Consider the following 20651-nt stretch of genomic DNA (forward strand, 5'->3'; position numbering starts at 1 on the left):
GAGCAACATTTTACGCGAACGTTGACGTTGTTGGTCTACAGACGACTAAAGTTACAAGATGAGTCGACTTGACTGCATTAATAGTATTGTAGTATTTGTTTTGGAACACACTATCTTGGGTTTCAGTAGATTGTAAAGTACAGTTACAACGCAGTTAATATTCGTTGCGATAAGGTATTAAATATGATTTTCTTCGGGAATCGAAGAGCGTGTAAAAGCTCACTTATTACCATAATTCTACGAGGGTTTGATTGAAAAGAGCATTAATTTTGCCTGAAATAATTTAAGGTGCACAAAGAAAAACTCTGAATAGTTCGCAAAAAAATTGTATTTAAAAGTAGATAAATTATTTACAAAGATCTTAAAGTAAAAGGCAAGAGCCTAAGCGTGACTTGTAGTGACAAACATTTGTAACAATGTCAATTTCACACAAAAATACATGGATAAATTTTGATTGTATCAGTTACAAATTTAATTTAAGTTTGTTGTGATTGTTTCGAGTTTTTTTTTATTTTTCCAATAAAACCACAAATTTCGTCATAAATCTCTGACAACTAAATCGTTCACTTATAAATTTTTTTTTTCCATGCATTTTTTAATCGCTTACACAGTAGTAAAGTTAAACGAATTAAATAACTTAATAATACTTCAACACCACTCGAACTTTTACAAAAACATACTTTACAGTAACACAACATTAATTCCTCAACTATAAAAGTATAAAAACCCTCAAAACAGTTTATTAACCTACTGAAAAAATTCCATTTTATACAAATTAATCTGATAAGATTTTTAGGCACGACTGCTCTACAGGAGAACCTTACATTCTCCAGAGCAAAAATTTTAGCGCCAAACATGGTTATTTACGTAACGTGGCAATCGCTCGCACAAGTCACGTTCAAGGTTTTTTATAATATGCATGAAAAAAAAAATTGGAATTACTCCCACTGTTTTGGAGTCCTTTTGAAAAATAGGGTTTTAACATTATGAACATTGTGGGAAACATAAATTTCCTACACTCATAAATATCATAAAAAATCTTGTACGCAACTTGAGTGGAAGATTTCCATACTCGTCCGGTTAACTGGTACTCGTTCCCGGCAACTTCGGCCACTCGTGTGCGTCAATCACAATTTGTATGAAAAACCTTCTTTTCTACACTTTTTACATAAATAACGCAAAGAATCTACAATCCTTTCATCTGAAACTGCAAAATAAAAAAGAGACTTCGTTTCATCGAATTTACATATATGTATGAAAAAAAAAACATCAATATTGTGATGTAACTATGTTACAGTAACATGCTCTGGAGGAAATTCTAGCAGCCATGCCTAACGTGCAAAAGTTTGGTTTTTTGCCTAAATTTAGCCACTTGTTTAACCCTCAACTCCCATATGCTACGAAATTTTTCAAACTCTTTTAATATTAGATGAACCACTTCAACCTCTTTTCCATCTCGACCTTCGATTCCTACACAACTCCTTAGTAACAACAAAACAAACAAACTAGAGCAACGATAACGTTTTTTAAGAGTCCCCGTTATTCGCGATTTGCGTCGAATTGTCGTGGCTCTTGTAGGCAGAGAAGAAAGCCAGCGCCTTCATGAGCTGGTAGCTCTTGCTGATGGGGATGTTGCTGTCGTAAAGGCTCTTCGAGGTCTTGCAGTCGATGTAGAACCACCAGTTGCACTTGAGAATTGTCTGGTCGAAGAGGGTCGACTCGGGACACAGGAAGCTCTTCATGATCAAACCGTCGTCCGTCAACGCGCACACGTGGAACACCTAGACAATCAAATTGTACAATTGTAAATAAGCCTCGTTCAGTTATTTTTGATGGAGTCACGATTATTACCATGCATCCGAGGTCTTCGTCAGCGTAAAGTCCTGGGAAATGCTTCTGGTCTCCGCAATAGAAACTGGTATCGGGGAGATCCACGCGACTGGCAAAGTTGTCGTCAAAGTTCTTGTCGTAGCCAACGGGATAGTATTCCCGTGGTGCGTTCATCACTTTCGTGGCTCCGGAAACATTGTTTGGCCTGAAAAGCATTTTGCCAATGAGATATCTTTTGCAATTATTGGGATGGCAATATTCATTTCCAGGATTCATCGTGAAAATCGTACTTTTTAACGGGTGCGCTTGTAGTCGTCGTGGTGGTTGTGGCTGGTCCCTGCTGTTTTTCCAGAAGCTGCTGTTGTCTCAGAAGAATGGCTGCCTCGAGAGCCTCGAGGGTGATGTTGCTGGCCTCAGCCAGAGCTTTGAGCGACGTTTCCATGCCTTGAATCGGCGCGAGTGACGGTAACGACGGCATCGACTGACGTTTTTCCTGCGTTTGTGCCTGTGGGTTTTCCACCGAGGCGATGGGTTGCAGGGACATGAGCGTCATTTGGTTGACCGATGATGCCATATCGTCGCTCGATGGCAACTGCATGAAAAAAAAAAAAAACGTTAATACTAGATGCTGCATTTGTGATGTCTTCTTAAATTTCTCATTGTGCCACTGCTCGTCATTCATCACCCCATATCTGGATTTACTCACAAAGCTCAAGTTATTTATTGTAATCCAGCCCAAAATTTTTACTGACACCCTACACGATTTAAGGCCTCCTTCCTTAGTAAAAGCAAAAGTAGTACCTTCAGCTTGATCTGGCTCGCATCGTCTTTTGGGGCGACCTCGTTGACCGACTCCTCGAGGATGGTCGGGCTGTTGCTGATGCGGTCAGTCAATTGAGCTGCCGACTCGGGCATTCTAACGAAGGCTGGAGGTATTGCCATCACGACCATGGGCTTGTTCTGCATCTGGAGGATCTTGTCAAGACTGGTGCCACCTGACTGCGGGACAGCTGCGACGATGCTTGGCATCCTGGCCGGTCCTGCCGATTGCTAAAGGACAAAACAAAGGGAATTGAAAATTTCTGATGTATCGAAATGAAAAAAAAAAAAAAACCAATTGTTTCAATGTCTTGTATACCTGTATCCTCTTCATGGCCATCGGTAGAGCCTGTTGCGGGAACTGCACTTGCTGCTGTTGTCTCTGAAACTTCATGGCCTCCTGTTGCTGTTGCCTTTGCTGCTTGAGCACTTGCATGGCGAGCATTTCCTGCTGAAGGCGCTGCTGCTCCCTCATTTTGGCTTCCTGCTGGGCGCGCTGCTGCTGCTGCTTGAACGCCTCCTCCTGCAGCAGAGCGTTGTTGATCATCTGCGAAGCAGTGGGTAGTCTCGGGGCCGTTGCCGAGGACGTGAAGTTCTGCTGGACGACCAGCCGCTGGCGTTCGGGTTGCTGAGCCATGGGTCGCGAGGCGCCTGGAGGCAGGGGCTTGAAGGGCGGCACGGCCATCCGGTTGCGGATCTGCTGGCGAGAGTCATCGCGATCAGTCAAATTGATAAAAGGACGGTGCACTCTGTGTGTTCATTGTGGTTTTCTTTGTTGCTTGCGAGTGGTCATTACTCTCTCGTGGGAGGGTCATAAGGTCGATTTTTCGTTACATTGATTTTTGTAAGATTGGCCATTTATTGTTGCTCTCGGGACGATAAACACATGGTATTCAATAATGAGATGGCAGATATTGAGGTTTTTCGTTATCACCGACGTGGCAAGCGTCACGCAACGCGAACGGGGAGTTATGATGAATGCGACAATTACTTTTGATGATTACGCAGTAACGAGACATAATGTTACAATTACCGGCTGAACGTGTTTTTTTTTTTTTTTTTCGTCTTGGGTCACGAACGAGGTGAACCTTTACGATAACGTGTTCACGTGGATCTTTGCTTTCTCCTCTATTTCGTACCGAAGTATGACCAAAAGTAACAATTTCATGTGATTGCACGTCGATTAAAAAAAAAAAAAATAAAGATTTACAGCAACGCAGGACGAAAATTTCGTTGTATGAAAAAGTGTCAATGATGCACCGAAACGCCATAAACCGTACGTAAAAGAGGCTCGCGCGCAAATCTCATTAGTGGATGCTAGCACTTGCACCGGAGACCCAACATTCACGCGCCAGTTGCCTCAAGGCCGTTAATGTCTCGCCATGTGCACTATACAATGCATCCACGTAAGCATTCGCGTGCAGCCACGTTTATGAAACGATATTAGCTCGCGCTGGGAACTTGGATTTCAGCGAAAGTCGTAGTTGGAGAGGCGGGAGAGCCAAATGTACCCCGCTCTCGTATACCTACATCGAAAGTACATTTGGTCGTCTTGCGAGTATTGCGCGTACGTGTGAGTGTTATTGGTTTCCTTGGTTTCTTATAGAAGATTTAGAATGGGCAAGTAATACGGTTGGGTTTTACATGGAGTCGTGTACTTTCGGGATGATTCTTTGTTATATAGAAATTATTAAAGTTGCGTACGAGTCTTCGATTCGTTGTTGGGATATGGTGGGGCATTGTTTTCCAACTCGAATGTTCTCATTATGTGGTTCGAGTCGAGTTGGTGTATTCATTGCTCCAAACAAGGCTTCGGAGTCTAAATTAACAAAGACTCGTCGAGTCCATGTATATATCTGGATTGCGATCTGGAAGGTTGCTCCATCGAATGGAAAAATGAACTTTTGGCACAAAGAAAAACGCAAACTTCGGTGATTGCACCTGCAGCTGAATGACTTCGGGAGCAGAGCACAACAACTCGGCGAGCTTGCAAAGATTTTCTAACTCGAGGAAAGCGAAACCGAGTCCGAGATAAACATTTGTGCAAGAGCACGCGCGAAGCTGTAACGTGAGGTTTGGTGTATATATATATGAGCTGTTGGGCTCTCTTACCACATTGGGATGCAGGCCGGGAATGCCACTCCGGCTGGTTTGTACGCTGCGTCTTCGGCTGACCTCCAAATTCGTCAAAGAGTCCTGGAACCCAAGCTCGTCACCAACTGTAAAACCTATGGACGACAAACAGTTCAGATCTTTGTGTGTGCACCTATACGTGCCAAAGCACTTGGCATACTTTTTGAAAAAAAAACGATTATTGTGTTGGAACTGAATGGGATCACGTCTCATGTGGTAAATGTTGCGCGTGAAATTGCTCCTGCTTATTTTTAGAATGATGAACTTTTTTTGCGTTTCGCAGTATCTCTATGTGGTAGCGAGAAACTACGGTGGTAAATATTAATTTTTTCTCAAGGAAAAGTTAGAAGATGATGTATTGACATGCACAGCAACAAAAGATGCATCAAACATGTTTGAATGTGAACTGTGTATTAATGGCAAGCTTTATATATTTAATACCAAATATCATTGATGCAATTGCGTGATTAGTGATGTTAATGGATACAGTAAATTTTTCTCTAGTGGCTGTAAACTTAACACAAACCCGTGGGTCCTGTACAATTACTGCTATTGTACACCATCAATACAAAATAGCGAGTTATTACAACACTTACCTACAAGTGCAAGAATTATGCATTTTTAGTGCCTGTTACTTGGAGAAAAATGATCATCCAATTCTTTTACATCTTAATGCAGTATCTTAAATTTTAAGGCATTAAATGAGATGGTGTCTTTTGAGATGAAATATTGATTATGAAGCGAAATAAAAAATTACATCCAACGTACATTAAAATATTACTAACCAACCCATGGTTGAAGGCTAACTTGTCATAAAAGTGCACAACTTGAGTCATATAAATTTCAACATACGTGGATGTACAAAATGATGAGATCTGGTGACTTTCATTATGGTCGTTATGATTTAAAAATTTCAAAAGACCATTAACTACACGTTGATATCGTTTTATCGACTGTTAATTGCTTATCGATCATACGCAGGTACGTTAAATTTCAAAATTTCACGGTGATATTCGTCGGTATATCGATCTCAAATAAATGGTCATAAAAAAACATTGTAAGTATCATAATAAGTATCATCATATGATTTTTATCACGATTAATCATCTCTTGAATGTCATCATTCAAACCTTAATATTTTTTATGAGTATACATGACGTAACAATTATAATTATCGTTCGAAATTTTCTACACCCACAGGAAAACGTAGCATGTCTAAATATTTTTTTTGTTGAAGTAATTTTGTAGTTCATTGATTATCAAATCTTACGTAAATGTCACTTTTGGTAAAAAAAAAAGTCACAACTAAATGAAATTTTGAGATACGAAGTGATTGTGTAGCTTCTCATCAAATCATTCTTTACTTTGATTTTTTTTTGCGCCTGACGGATGTAAAAAAAGTTCAGGCCAAGGCGGCCAGCTTTGCATAAACCATCCAGTGTTGCGACAATATATGTATGACATTTTTTGCGTGTTCGTTAGACATATGTGCTAAAGTAATCATGTGTATCTTATTATGTGTGTCTACATGTATCTGCATACTTCATCTCATACGTCAGTGTCAATGTCTATGAACGACGCCATATAATGTGTGACGCGTGTAATAGTATTGCGCAATTAACAGTGGATGGTAAGTATGTAATTATCGTATCTATGCTGAAAAAACTGCACAAAAAAAAATTTTGTAATATCGTCAACGTTGTAATGTGAAAAATTTTTAATCTTTTTTCCTGAGTTCATTCAGAAGCACTGGAGATAAGTGGCCTCCATAGTAGAACGATAAATTTTTATTCAAGTCTTTTATGTAATAACCTTTTTTTTTTTTTTTTTGTAGTATCGTCAACTACGAGAGTTCCAACCGGTCTTCAGCAAATGAAATCTTCAACACATCGATGACATTTTTTTTTATCTCTAATAAAATCTAAATCCATCAGATGCTAATTGGACAATGAAATACGTCACACGTTTTAGGTAAGTGAGAGTCACGATGATTCTTATATTCAAGTAAAAGTTTCAACTCTAACTTTACACAACCAAGTGCCATTATTTATAAAGAAAGTCAATCGTCAAACTAAAATTCACGACTGCAACTACCTTACACTCACAGTAGTATTTAGTATGCTGAATATATTAATTTACTTCCCAATTCCCTAGAGTCAAACAGTTGTAGTATGTCTTTGGACACAATCTGGATGTCACGCTATCTGATTTCCGATAAAGTTTGTGTACATGATCGCATGCAATATATAGACAAGAAAGAATGAGAAGGAAGAAAGAGAATTGCTGTTCTCGTTTGGATTGCGGTGGCCGAAAACGATTAGGTTTGTAACGAGTGGTGTATATAGTGTCCACAAAGGCGAGGAAATTGAAGGATGAACGGACGAAGTATGAGATGCTATGGATGAAGAACTGTAATTTGGTCGATAGTAGATATTGTTGCGGGTACGCTTATTGTCAGCCGGTTATTGGCAAGCAGCTCTTTATGGGTACCATCAAGTGTTGTTTGAATCATCCAAATTTGTCTTTTTCAATGATTTTGTAAAAAATAAAACATGGATTAAGGCTTATAAATTTACTTTTTTGTTTATCCAAAAAAAAAAAAAAAAAACAATCACATCCTATCTATTTGGCTTTTGTCTCAAACTAAGCTTTGCACTCTCGTTAACTCCGATGAATCCATGCAATCTATTGTTCTCTTTAAAAAAGTACTAACAATAGATTGCAGGATTATTTGATGTATAACGATTTATTAACCATTTGTTTCAGCAAATAATAAACTGCCACTTTTATTAATAGATAAATTAGCACGACAATTTTCAGCTGAACTGCAAACGTGTAGGAACAAGTTTATGGTTGAGTAGCGCATGGAATAGTTTGAGGTCGCAGTCATGCAAGCCCGTGGGGCAGAGCAAACACGCAATTTTTGAAATCTCGTAAGACGACAGTGCAATGTTGAAGACTTTCGACAAATAGTGGTTTTTATATTCACGACAAGTGTATGTCACATCTTTGAATGGATCGAAGCAAATAGCATAGCCCGTAAGTTGTAGACGAAGCGCCAAAGGCGTGTTTTCTAGTGAACTGGCCTTTTTTTTTTTGGTTCGTTTCACTGAGTGCAAATAATGTTCGAAGACTTGCTGCGGTACAGTGCCTCTATATACCTGCATTGAAGAATGAAAAAAAAAAAAAGAAAATCACCGCTGTCGGACGAGAGTTAGTCTGCATGCTAATTTATTGGCAGACGAGTCGAGAAGGACAGCGGGAAAGAGGGACACATAACTAGGCTTGCGGTTCCTGTGTTGTTCGAGATAACGACAACGTGGATGGTTTTTATCAATTTTCATCATTGGTTTTGGCTTTCTGTCGTTAAACCGATGTTTTGTTCCTTTCTTTTTTATTGCAAGCCTTTTTTCCAATTCAAGCAAAGATAACAACGTATACGATATTGATATGTAAAATTTCTGCTTTTACTATTAAAGAAATATGTAAAAGGATATATACTCATCATATAATTTATGATTTTATAAAATGCAAATGCGAAAACACCAGATTAATATTTTGTCAATAAGTGGATCAAGTCCTTAAGTAAACTATTCTATTTTTGATATAAAAGTAATAGAGATAACATATAGACTTCGATTTTACGAATCCAACATAACGTCTTGGTAACTTTTAATCACGTATCATAAAGTTTTCGTTCGATGAAAATTTATTTATCGGATTTCATCACTCCGGGATTCATCTTGATCAATAATTTCAGTAAATTAGCACGTTTCGTCAAGTCCACCGAATAACCAATAAACCTTGTCCTTCGCATAAATTGACTCTCATTGCATTATCATCAAGACGCGAAAAATTCAAGGTACCTCATCCACCCAAGAAGAGGATATTTTGCCTTTACAGAAAAAAAAAAAATAATAAATAAAAATAAACGCACGCGCGTCCGTTGAAAAAAGCGTGAGATGAAGGCGTATACTAGAAACCCTACAAAATCTCAAGGCTCGCGCTTCTGGACCGAACTGGTCGTGCGCGCTCCTTGTACTTTCACATTGCCTCCATACATGTGTATATAAACGTGCGTTTCTGACAAGTCCACCTGTACAGTGCACATTATACGTCGTATGTGTGTGGAGAACTGGACAACTTTTCGAGCAATACGCTCGAGTGAGCAAAGGAAAAGAGATAGATGGGCAGATAGAGAGATATTTCTGTACCCAAATTTTTCACTCGGCTCAAGTTTACTGGGTCTTTGAGATACTTACAGGCCGATTGCCTATTTATGGAGCTGCTCTTGCTTTTTGTCAAAAGTACACATTAAAATATTTTTATTCTTTGTTTGAGGATCGTGTACTGTTGTATTGTTTTTTACACACTTTAGTATTTTAAAGAAAAAAATGTCTCTTTCCATATAATTTATCGAATCAAAACATGACGTTGTTATTTTTTAAATTGTCATGGTCGTGTCGGTTTTCGAGTGCAGTATTGTTACAAAGTACTGAATAATTACACGCATGACTGTTGGAAAAAAAAAATTGCATGCTTTCTGGGCATTTGTATTTTCATTATGCATTTCGTGTTTGACGTCACAGTCGTTGTACGAAGATTAAATCCTCTTTAAAACTTATTATTATATTTCAAGCGCCTATTATCTCGATTTCACGGCTTGAAATTTTATTGTTCTATTAAATGGAATGATGATAATTTTAAAATGATTAATTACAACTATCCATCACCGTGAAAACTTTTTACATAAGTGTTAAGTAATAACAATTTACAAGATCGACACTTACAACTGGTCGAATTAAAGCTAATGTAAAGCTAAAAAGATTCAACTGATCTCTCATATACGAAAAACAGGTGGTAAATACTTTGCAGTTTTTCGTGAACGTAAGGTCGTTCCCTTCACGTGGATAGCATATCTTTATACAGTTACCGAACATGCAATCTCGGCTTTTAGGGGTCACAAGTGTACTTATAATACAAGGAGACATAAGGGTAATGAAAAAAAAAAAAAAAAAAAAAAAAAAGAAAAAAAACCATAGTGGGAAGACAGCGTGGAGGAAGGAAAAAAGAGATAGAGAAAGAGAGAGCAACAGAACAACTCACCAAGACCAAAGTAGCCCTTGAAGCCTCCGAGATTACGGATCCGAAAGATGCCCGATTTTTTGAAGGAGCAGACTAACGTGAAACCAAAATCCGATTCAACAACGCACGGTAGCGTACTCGTTGACTCTCGCCACGTGCACCCTAAAACCAAATTGCAAACAAACAAAAAGGATGCGGAGAGATGGATATAGACAAAGAAAGGGTCAGTAAAGGACGCCCGGATCGCTACTGCAACTAATACTGTGGGACATTTACATATGTATAATATTTTACAAATTCAAAGCTTTTTTTCAAGCTTTCTGCGTCTAGAATTATTCGTCAAATTGATGATTTTTTTGAATGGAAAATTTTAGAAAAAAAAAAAAATAAAATAAATATATAAATAAAAAATAACGTAAAAAACAAATGTGACACATCAGCTTTTCAGCGAAAAGATATCTATTGTAATCGGCCTCGGCTTGTTTTGAATCTCATTTGTATATTCTGTGCTACTAAAATCAATGTCTCGTCCATAAAAATGTGTAACGTTCTTTTTCCGTCGATTTCATTTGGGGAAAGGAATGAATTTTTATCCACAACTAACTTGCTTAAATAGAAAAAAAATTACCCATCGTGATATTATTTTGTAATGTTAACAAATAATAGCGAGAAAAATCAATCCTGCGATAAGTATTTCAAAACCCAGTCTAGTGACTATTGTTGAAACTGATTAAATTCAAACGATGAATGAACGCAGAGTAAGACATCGAGCGCGTTCACACGTCAACTTTCAATGGAGCCTCGGCGACGTACCTTGCGATTCGCGATTTTTTTCTTCTAATTTTACAAAGTGAAAGAGAAAATAAAGAAGGAGAAATCATCCGGTGCCACGACTGACCTCGATTATATTTCCATCTTATTATTTCGACGTTTTTCCCCTATTGAAACAAGCATCTTACAAAAGTACAGACTTAATATTTATTAAAATTTTGCGACGATAATAATTCATGAAATTGTTTGTTGAATAAAATGGCATTTGTTTTTTTTTTTTTTTTTTTTTTTTTTTTTTTTTTTTTTTTTCATTCTATAAAACGAAAGAATTTATTCGTGGATAAATGCATCACATTGTCCTTTCAACGAATCGAGAAAATAAATTCTCTGAATCGAGATCGGTATGCTTCTTTTTCTGTAACCTAGAATTTGTTTCATCACACAGCTCCTTTTTTTCAGTCTATAAAGATCACAGGTGGGAGATAAATTTTTTTTACTCAGTGCCTCGTTTAATTGATCCGTGAGTGGACGAAACATATATGCACGCGGGACGAGCGTCGTCGCCAGTAGCCATCGAACGAAGGTAAAAGTCGCCGGACGCGTTTATAATGCGATGCTCTGATTTTCTATATTCCCCTCGACTCGTCGTCGTTGGTGTATGAATCGCCTCGGTTATGGTGTATACGTGCAACGCAGCTGCAAACGAACTGGCCACTTAAATTTGTTTCACTGCGCGCTATGTTGCTGTGCCAGTACGCGTACAATACGCATTTTGCGGTCAAAAGCCGCATCTTTTTAAAGGCTAGCGGTGCTCGGGCTTTTAAATTTTTTTTTTTTTTTTCAATGTGCGTATGGATTTTTTTTTTGTCTCCGCCTCATTTTTTTCATTTTTTATCAAAATATTCCAGTATAATTTTTTTTTGTGGGACTATGAACAAAGAATTCTGTATTTTTCAACAGCTTTGATAAAATCCATCAAATTATGTATTCAAGGAAATAAATGTAACTACTTGCGTTTACGACTGACTGTTTAGGTAACATATTAATGGTTATAGGTATTAATTGATGATTTTGTTGGAATTTTCCAAATCTTTCTTATTATCTGAGAAAAAACACTCGTGATTTCACACGTAAAGGAATGAACCAAACATTGTAAATTCATCAAATCAATAGTCAATCATTCGAGTGGTGTTTAAAGATCAAACTATGGACACTCGCGTACTTGTCCTTGAAAACACAAAGAGCGACCAAATGGATATAAATATTCATCACTTGGAAATAAAATGTGTTTCACAACTCCATAGCATTTCCTACACACCTAAAATAGTATCGCTCCGAATGTAATTATGCGTACCAAAAAAGTAGCTACAATTCGCGCGGAGCTAAAAAAAAAAAAAAAAAAACGCACACCCGTGGATGTGGATCCCAAGCTTCCGGAAATTCCTCCATGACGCCAGAGATGAAAGAGGCACGGATGGTGAATAATGTGCGAGAGAGTCAGTCAGCCGGTCGGATTATTGGCGTTAAACGGAGGCGGCGACACTGGCCCAGTGACCCACATCGAGGGCGCGCGCATATATTGGCTCTTAAAACGAGTGCTTGTATCCACATGGACATTATCATGTATGTGTGCTTGTGGTTGATTTTTGAAAAAAAAAAAAATGATATTACGATATAGGTTTTGATTTCATCGTTTTTGCGATGTTTTCGTAACGCAGTTAATCAACTCTCAGAAAAAATCTGTACTGGAGAGTGGGAAAAGAATGCTAATTTTGTAGCCATTAACTCATTGATGGGTGTAATTTATAGTAGAGTCCAATTTTCGGTACGCTTTTGTGCATTTATTTTTTGACCAAATATTACAAGAGTATCTAGGTAGTATAATAAGCTCATACACGGTTCTGGGCTAATGGACTAAGCAATTTTTTTAATGGCTTTGACTTTAATTTAATTTTTATTTGACTTTTAATTTAAATCCGAAACTACGTTGTAAGGATCCTCTAATAAGCTCGAAGATCAGTCATTTGTCGCCCCTTTTCACTTGACGGGCATGCAATCTTCCTCGGCGTGGGAGACGAAAAGATCCTTTCCACGCCGCTTGTAATTACGGGGGAGCGTTTGATTGAATTTTTGACGGTGTAAGCAGTTATTCAGTCGAGTCATTGACTAAGTACGAATGGAAAATCACCGTAGTTTTGAAATTTAACTTTTTATAATTTAATTTAAACAATTTCGAACAAGTCGTCTCTTTGTGACGAGAGAAAATTGAAAGTTGTCGCAACGGGTGCGTTCGACCTACAAAGCGAGTCGAAAAATAACGCCCGGATCCTTGGATCAACTCCTAAAGGTTACAGGCATCACGACCTGTTACATCGAAACTTTCACTCGCTACTCTGGATGAAAATGATAAAAATTTTCCAAAAACTGAAACTGCTCACACCGTAAAACTCGTACGGCAAACAGACTCGCACGCGTGACTTGGAAGTTCAATTTTGAAAGCTCGATTATATACCGAAGCAAAAAAAAAAAAAAAAAAAAAAAATGGTCAACGTCTACGATCCATGATACCATATTCCTACGCGAGTTGGTTTATTTTCCAATCGAGAGTCGAACCAGATGTGAAAGAAAACCTCCAATCGGTACGTAGGCCGGTTCTCTTTTTCAGAACTCGGCGCCTCGCCCACGGTAGTGGACGAGTGTCAAATTTTCCCAACAACTGGTTTTCTTACTAAAAATCCAGCCCATCGGTCGTAATCGTTGTAAGTAGGTTGAGTCCAGTCACGCGCGAGAGTCCGGCTCGCTCGAGCTCACCTACACTTGCGTATACACTCTTGTTAAAAATGCAACGAAAACCCGAGTAATTGTCGGGCCCGTAACGCACATATACGTACCCACGACCACGAAGAAAAAAAGCGTCGTGGCGATCTTCATGTTCGCCTCTCCGCTCCTCCAAGCTCCGACTCGACGAGTGAAATCTTGAAGCTCGCACGTGGGGGGAAAAAAAAAAAAGGAAGAAAAGCTACGGAGCAACCAAACGCGAACAGAGTCCCCGAGAGGAAAAATGTCCAAAATGTCCAAAGCCACGATTTGCCCAAGGAGCCGAGCAGGTGCGCGAGGGACGGCTAGCTGGACGGCCACTGATACCGTATGATGCCCATCGCCGTCGCGTTACCTGCGCTTTCGAGAAAGAAACGCGCGAGCCACTACTCCCCCCCACCCCTTCCACCAGAACATGTGTATCCTAGCCGCGGGAGGCCCAAAGGCCCCTCGCGCGCCGACGGCTGATTATTTGCTGTTATACAAACGGGACGACTGACCGACGCGCGAGATGGACTTGTTTGTTGCAAGCGTAGATAGGCTGATTTGCACGAGTTTACTCGTATACTTACGTAGGGGAGGGGGGAGGGGGTAGCGCGTGATTCGCGCAACTCGAGAACCCACTGACGCGTGTTACGTGCCTCACAGACTTCCTGCTTCCTGGATACATTTATATACATGATTGTGCAATAAATATATAATGATCCCCATCTGAAATCCAATTGGGCATATTTGTTGATGGGCACACAAAATAAGCAGGTGATTGTTGAAAATATGCTGCGAAGCTCGTGGGAGATACCAAGTACGGGAGAGAAAGAATTTGTCGGGGCCCGAGGAAAAAGAGAGTCCCTCGTGGGGATCGGCAGCCACGGGAGCAGAGAGGGAGAATCGCGACTGACCCACTCAGGCGCTTCGACCTGATAACGGGATCTTTACGCGCTCCCATGTGTGTATGGGTGGGTACGTGTGCACGTTTAGAGAGTACGTGAATACCTTGTGGCTTCGGTGCTTTTGGAGCGGGACGAAAATAAATTTTTTTTTTAAAAAGGGGGCTTTGCAGGAGAAAAATCTACATAAATTTCCAATTTGAACGATTTGTTAGCTGTCCTTGCGCCTGTAGAGGATTGTGAATGATAGTACTGGACTCGCACAGATATGTTTATTGGTTTCTCATGGGGGAAAATTCTTTGTGTATACGAGCATCCGAAGAATCGGTCGTTGTATTTATGAGATGATACGCGCATCTATAATCGTGTGTTTACTGTGTTCGGTCTGTTGCGGTTCATCGCTCCTTCGCCCGTTTGTGGCCGTACTTTCGCGGATATCGGTCGGATTAGCATATTTCTCTTTGATGCGACAAATATACGTTATGGCTATAATATATGTACATCGATCGCGGTGGGTGCGTAATTTTGTCGAAAGAGTTTTTTTTGCCGGTCAAAAGTGTCGCCACTTGCTTCCTTCGAGAGAAATCGGTATGGACGAAACGTAGTTCCCGGAAAAAAAAGTGCGATGTTTCGGAGTTTGGCTTGTCAAATACATGTGTCTATTATAATATAGCTGAGGAGTCATTTTCTATGGTATCTTACGCCCACGTCCTCGCGAACCCCATTATTTGTCATTCCGAACGTTCGAAGGTTGATTTTGAAGGAATAAAAAATGGAAAGTCTTGATGTCGCTTGATGACCGGTTGTAACAAGTCACAATTTACGAAATACATACATCCACATCTATTTCCACTCTGGCGAACAGTAATGATTTTTTTTTTTTCGAAAGTTTGGGTGACATTACCGATTTCGCGAATCGAAACGTCAAGTCCTCTTTTCGTTGACAAGTCGGGTAATGAGCACAAGTTTTGATTGTATGTTATTAAAACTAATGGATGATCCGCGAACTTTTTGCCATCAAACGACACGCTTTTGTAGAAAGTAAGTGTAAGTAAGTAAAAGTGATGGAAACAAATGGGTCTCTGGAAATTGCTGATGGTAAATTTTTTCGTTTCAACCACCAATTCATAATAAAGTTTCCATTGATTTTAAGTGAATAATTCGTGCAAATATTGCCGAAAAATATTGATCGATTCATGAAATGATTATTGGAACATCAAAACCACGTATTTAGTTGGTAGCACATTTCATACACATTATATACTTTTCTGAAATCTAAAAATTACCAGATATTTTAGTGGGCCCAAAATGAATACGTGGAAAGCTGTAAGTGTAGCTACCGGTGAAATTTTTTGAGACATGAAAATTCATCGATTGTACAGCTACTTCTTTTGCAATTGGAGAATTTCATAAAAGTTGGATTTACAAACATTTTTATTCATATTTCTTTTAAATAATCCTAAAATTAAAATAATCACAGTTTTATGAACAGACATATGTCATTTTACCATAATCAAATGGGATGATCAACGTGAACTCTTTTTTACTGAGTAATGAATTTACAGTCACCAAATTTCTTTTATATTTTCATTACGTCCAAAAAAATTTTAGGCAATCCGACAAAGCCATATATAATCTATGGGAATTTTGGAGCTTTTTGATATCGATTATAATTGATAAGATAGAAATTGTGTTACCATAAGCTAAGAAACTGTCGGTATCAACGTAGTAGAACAAATACACTTTTATGTTTATTATTTTAATACTATTGGTACACTAGCAAAAAATTTTTGTACATCCTTACATAAATTTGTTTTTTAAATGATGTTGAGGTTGTCGAGGAAAAAAAGAAACAAATGATATTTTTTTTCATCATGTCATTTTTTTATTTACAAATCATTATAGAAAACTCTATGTTATTAAACGAAATAATAGTCGTTTGTAAGTACAATTTTCGATAAAATGATACAAATTAATCACTATATAAAATACGTAAAATGTAAAATGAAAGGGTAGAATAGAACATTGTTTATTATACTGGAAAGAAGGATATTAATATTTGTACTAACATTTGGCAAGAATTACTCACAAAAATTTAAATTACACAGGTAAACCAATGAAGGTAAATAAATCCTCTTTTTTAGTTTATCATACAAAATTACAAAATTTTCTGTGAATAAAATAGGGAGTTTGAATATTACAACCAGATGATTACAAAATACAGGAACTAGTATGAAAGGATTTAATCCTCAAAAAGCTCTATTCAAGATCTATTGACAAATATAGTGACACAATATCAATGGGTATTCTTGATTTCTATAAAAGAACACTCACAAATACAAATTCCTCCTTTATCAAAAATCTTACTGGCTAAAAGACTCAGATCGACCTCTAATAATTTTATATCTTTCACTTGATCAGTGTATGAATTAGTTACTTCATGAAATAAACTTACTTCCTTTTCTTCTTTCCTTCCTAAAGAATTATTCAAGACGTTTTCAACAATTTTAAGAATTAACGTTGTTTTTGTTAAAAAGTAAAAAATAATTTATACCTTGTGTTTTTTATTTGATGCAGAATCGAGATGTACTTCTCCATTTGCAGTTACTGCATCTGTAGTATGAGTACTTTCATTTGCAATAACTGAATTTTGCTCTACTAGCTGCTCAGAAGGAGAACTTTTAGCTTGAATACAGTTTTCTGGGTCAACAGATACTTGTTCATTCTCTTCTGTTTTTGGAGGTATATACACTAAATTTTTTTTTTCATCTGAACTATTTACAATTTCTTGACAACAAACTTCTTGATTTCCTTTGCTTTCAAGGATAAGAGGACATGTTGATTCAGTCTTTTCTTCTTTGGTTTGTTCTGCAACTTTGTCGTTTGTTTCGTTCAAAGTATCTGAACCATTTGTAATTGGATGATTAGTGGCATTGTTGTCATTTGAATTTTCATTATTGCTGTTCTGCGATTTCTCTTTTAACTGAGCTATTAATTTGGCCCTTTCTTGTTGGAAAGTTTTGCACAACTCTTGAAGAAGTGAACATTTTTTGTTCAATGCAACCATCTCAGCATCTCTCGTTTGTTTCTCCGTTGCCATGTCTAGTAATGCATTGTTATTTTTCTCCCATCGTGTTTTCCACATGTTTGTTTCTTTTTCCAGTTTTAAAATTTTTTTGGACATCTGTTGAGAAAGACATTTTTTCAATTATTAACATGTTGAAATGAGCAAAATTCAATTTTTTGGTTCAATATGTTTTTAAGACCTTTTCCATTTGACTATTGAATTCGCCAAAGACTTCATGACTTTTTGACAAAGCAGTCTGAAAATCAGCATATTTATCCGTGTACATAGCAACCTGAGAACGCAAGTTTGCTTCTGTTTTTTGCAGTTCAACTATTTTCTTTTGATATTCAGTCAATGTCTGAAAATGTATAACTTGTTAAAATATTGTGCCTATTGTAATGTAAGCTGTAATTAATAAAAATGAGTAATCTTACGATCAACATCTGACTTTTCTCTCTCAACAATTTCTCCTTCTCTTCTGCCATTTCCAGATTAACCTTGGCAAGTCTTGCTTCCGTGGCTTTTAACTCCTCTTTCATTATTGTATGCATCTCTTCAAACTGCTTTTCTCTAGCATCCATTTCCTCGAATACTGTTTTGAATTTTTTATGTATATCCATGTTGTCCTCATGCAACTTTACATTCTTTTCATTTGTTTCAGTCATCAGAGCTGTTATTTCCGTCAGTGTACTCTGAAATTTGGCTGAAACTTCCTTTCTCTTTTCCTCCTCTTCCCTGATCTTCAGCATACTTTCTTCCTTGATGGCCTTATTCTGTCTTTGCAATTCGCGACACAGACTTTCCAGTCGACTCCTTGTTAAAACAGCTTTACTTCTTTCTGACTCGCATTGGTCCTTTTCTCGTTGAACCACCACGACTTTTTTTTCTGTCATCTTCAACAGTAGCTGTAACTTTCTATTTTCATCCAGGATTTCCATGTACTTTTTAGCCACTGCACTCAACTTTTTCTCTGCATCCAAGTCACTCAGACTTTTCAGTACCTGATCTATGTTTCTCTCATCCTTTTTCTTAGATTTTTCTTCCTTGCTGTTGCGTTTTTCTTTTATTCTGATTGGTGATGGTGCGATCTTCAAAAAGTGGATACACAATTTTATTAAGCACAAAAAAACAAAATTATTACTTCAATGCAACAACAAACAACTTTTTTTAAAACATTCTTAAATAAACCGAAAGAAATAAACAAATGAAATGTAGCTTGAAACACTCGTCTGCAATTACATAATATGATCTGCCGCATCGAAAACGACAACTGCTAGTAAACTAAATTGGCTGAAATTTACAAAAGTACATGCAATAAAAAATAGTTAAAGTTATAAACAAGATAAACGAAACGAATAAAAGGTACAGTAAAAAAAAAAATCATAATTTCGAGGTTAGAGAACCGGATTCGCAGACCAAAACAACGGAGGTAAATACTCACTTCGACTTCCTTCCGGGGCTCGGCGTTCATTCTGTCGTTATTTAATTCCTCGGCGACGTTGTTGTCCAGAAAAATCTCGTCCACTGTGAAAATAAACTTTTGAAAAAACGGAAGCAGATCAAATGATATGCGGCACTTATGCGTCTATACACATAAGGATCAAACAACGGAGTTCGATACAGCGAACCGTCTGCTCCCTGTCGCGCACGAAAAAAAAAAAACACAACTCGCGTGAGGGTGCTTCCATATTTCGTGCGCGCGCATAGTACCTAAATGGCACCATATAAGAAACATAGACTGTCTATGAATGGCACGATTTTTCGCGAGAGGTAAGTACTGTTTTCAAGTGTACATTATTTATTTCACATGATACAACTTGTAACTCATGTTCTTTATTGCCCCGAGATTATTACAACACTAATAAATTTTTATTTCCCAAGAATTTGCTCGAGTAATCTGAAGAAATTCTTACTAATGTGCTTTGATTGCCCTTACCGATTTTTCTCGTGCATGTACGTTAAACCGTGTAATTATGTTAAAACCCGTTGATATCCAGGTTGATTATCGATAATTGTAAGACATCTCATGCGATTGTACCAAGATTTTAATACTTAATCAATGGGAAAAAAGAAAAATTATTCCAGCACAGGAGGCACTAGATATTAATTTAAATTGACCGTGCATTTGATTAAATTTCACCCGTGAAGTCACTGAACGTACGATTGTTACATATTTTCGTTTGCCACGAAGTATATTATAGAAAGCGTTGGAAGTATATGTATTCTATTAATAGTATCACGTAGGCAGGCAATCGTAACGATGGTCTTTCGTAAAGCACTAGTTTCACCTAAACTTCAATGTGTTTTGCAACTATATCGAAGCAATATATGTTAAAAAATTTTCTGGATAAATTAAAATCTCCGCACAAAATGTCCCTTATAAGGAAGCGCCACACTGTACTTTGCAACGCTTTGCTTTATTCCGTTGAAAAGTTGTGTATTCTACGATTATAACGATCTTAAATTTGAGGTGAAATTTTTGCCGGTTTTAATAAATAATTACCAATAATGTCCATACTTCGTCGATGAAGGAACTATTAAAAGAATGTTGTTGTTTTTTTGTACTAGAAAAAAAGGTACAGGTCACCGAGTCAGATCGAGGCTGGCATAGCACTGAGGGAGAAAAGAAAGAGAAAGAAAAATCAGAAATGCCAAGCTCAGTACACCATTCTGTTTGTGTATTTTGGGATGATTCTAAAGTTAGAAGTTAGACCATGGGTATTGCACGTATGTATGCACGAGTGTACATACTGTTATCAACAGTTAGGCGCACGCGGAAGAGACATCAAGGCGATTGTCGCGCTTACAGTTGTGTAGTTGGATAAAATAAATTGTCTTTAAAATTTTTTCTGCATTCGTTCATTTATTTTTTTATTTTTTTATTTTACAACATAGTAATGATTATGTAAAACTAAGTCTTGCCATATTATAAGTTAATGAATATAAAAGTTTTACCGAAACGTACCTTAAAAAATCTTTTTACGCAAGATCGAGCACAGGATCAATCAAAATGTATCAAAACACAACTTTTAAAGCATAAACATGATTAAAATTACAATTATTTACTCAGTGCATTGCAGTAGTGTTTATGTAATCTTCGTCAGTAGACAAATTGACCTTTCATCAACCATTTGACCAGCTCTATCACAGACAACTACTTTTTCCTAAAACAATTGACACTATAAAATAGAGGGTAAAAGATTTCTGGCACTAGGAAAATACTTGTTGGTGTAAAAATGGAA

At 37.5% G+C, this 20651-nt stretch overlaps 2 protein-coding genes across 2 annotated transcripts; both read right to left on the reverse strand.

Moving 5' to 3' along the window:
- Window positions 1–1526: 1526 nt before the first annotated feature.
- Window positions 1527–13569, reverse strand: mtg (mind the gap). The gene is made up of 8 exons (XM_089588865.1): window positions 13530–13569; window positions 9889–10029; window positions 4762–4877; window positions 2945–3346; window positions 2632–2880; window positions 2121–2422; window positions 1852–2035; window positions 1527–1781 (listed from the first exon to the last, which is right to left on the reverse strand). Exons 1-8 carry the CDS (start codon window positions 13567–13569, stop codon window positions 1527–1529), a joined length of 1689 nt encoding a protein of 562 aa, XP_089444991.1.
- A 2791-nt stretch (window positions 13570–16360) lies between these two features.
- On the reverse strand, window positions 16361–19984 carry LOC106638494 (beta-taxilin). The gene is made up of 6 exons (XM_014351686.2): window positions 19913–19984; window positions 18851–18933; window positions 17844–18497; window positions 17609–17767; window positions 16897–17526; window positions 16361–16817 (listed from the first exon to the last, which is right to left on the reverse strand). Exons 1-6 carry the CDS (start codon window positions 19923–19925, stop codon window positions 16794–16796), a joined length of 1563 nt encoding a protein of 520 aa, XP_014207172.2. The 5' UTR covers window positions 19926–19984; the 3' UTR covers window positions 16361–16793.
- Window positions 19985–20651: the final 667 nt, after the last annotated feature.

This window comes from Copidosoma floridanum, unplaced genomic scaffold (assembly GCF_036245765.1).
Source record: "Copidosoma floridanum isolate Cflo_tuat_1 unplaced genomic scaffold, Cflo_Japanese_pri ptg000007l, whole genome shotgun sequence".
Taxonomy (NCBI): domain Eukaryota; kingdom Metazoa; phylum Arthropoda; class Insecta; order Hymenoptera; family Encyrtidae; genus Copidosoma; species Copidosoma floridanum.

Coding starts and splice junctions, on each gene's coding strand:
- mtg (XM_089588865.1), bottom strand. CDS start 13,569: ATGAAGATCGCCACGACGCTTTTTTTCTTCGTGGTCGTGG. Junction 10,030..13,529: donor TTTTTTCTTCGTGGTCGTGG/GTACGTATATGT, acceptor ATTTGGTTTTAG/GGTGCACGTGGCGAGAGTCA. Junction 2,036..2,120: donor ACAAGCGCACCCGTTAAAAA/GTACGATTTTCA, acceptor AATGCTTTTCAG/GCCAAACAATGTTTCCGGAG.
- LOC106638494 (XM_014351686.2), bottom strand. Junction 18,498..18,850: donor AGCCCCGGAAGGAAGTCGAA/GTGAGTATTTAC, acceptor CACTTTTTGAAG/ATCGCACCATCACCAATCAG. Junction 17,527..17,608: donor TCAATAGTCAAATGGAAAAG/GTCTTAAAAACA, acceptor CTTTCTCAACAG/ATGTCCAAAAAAATTTTAAA.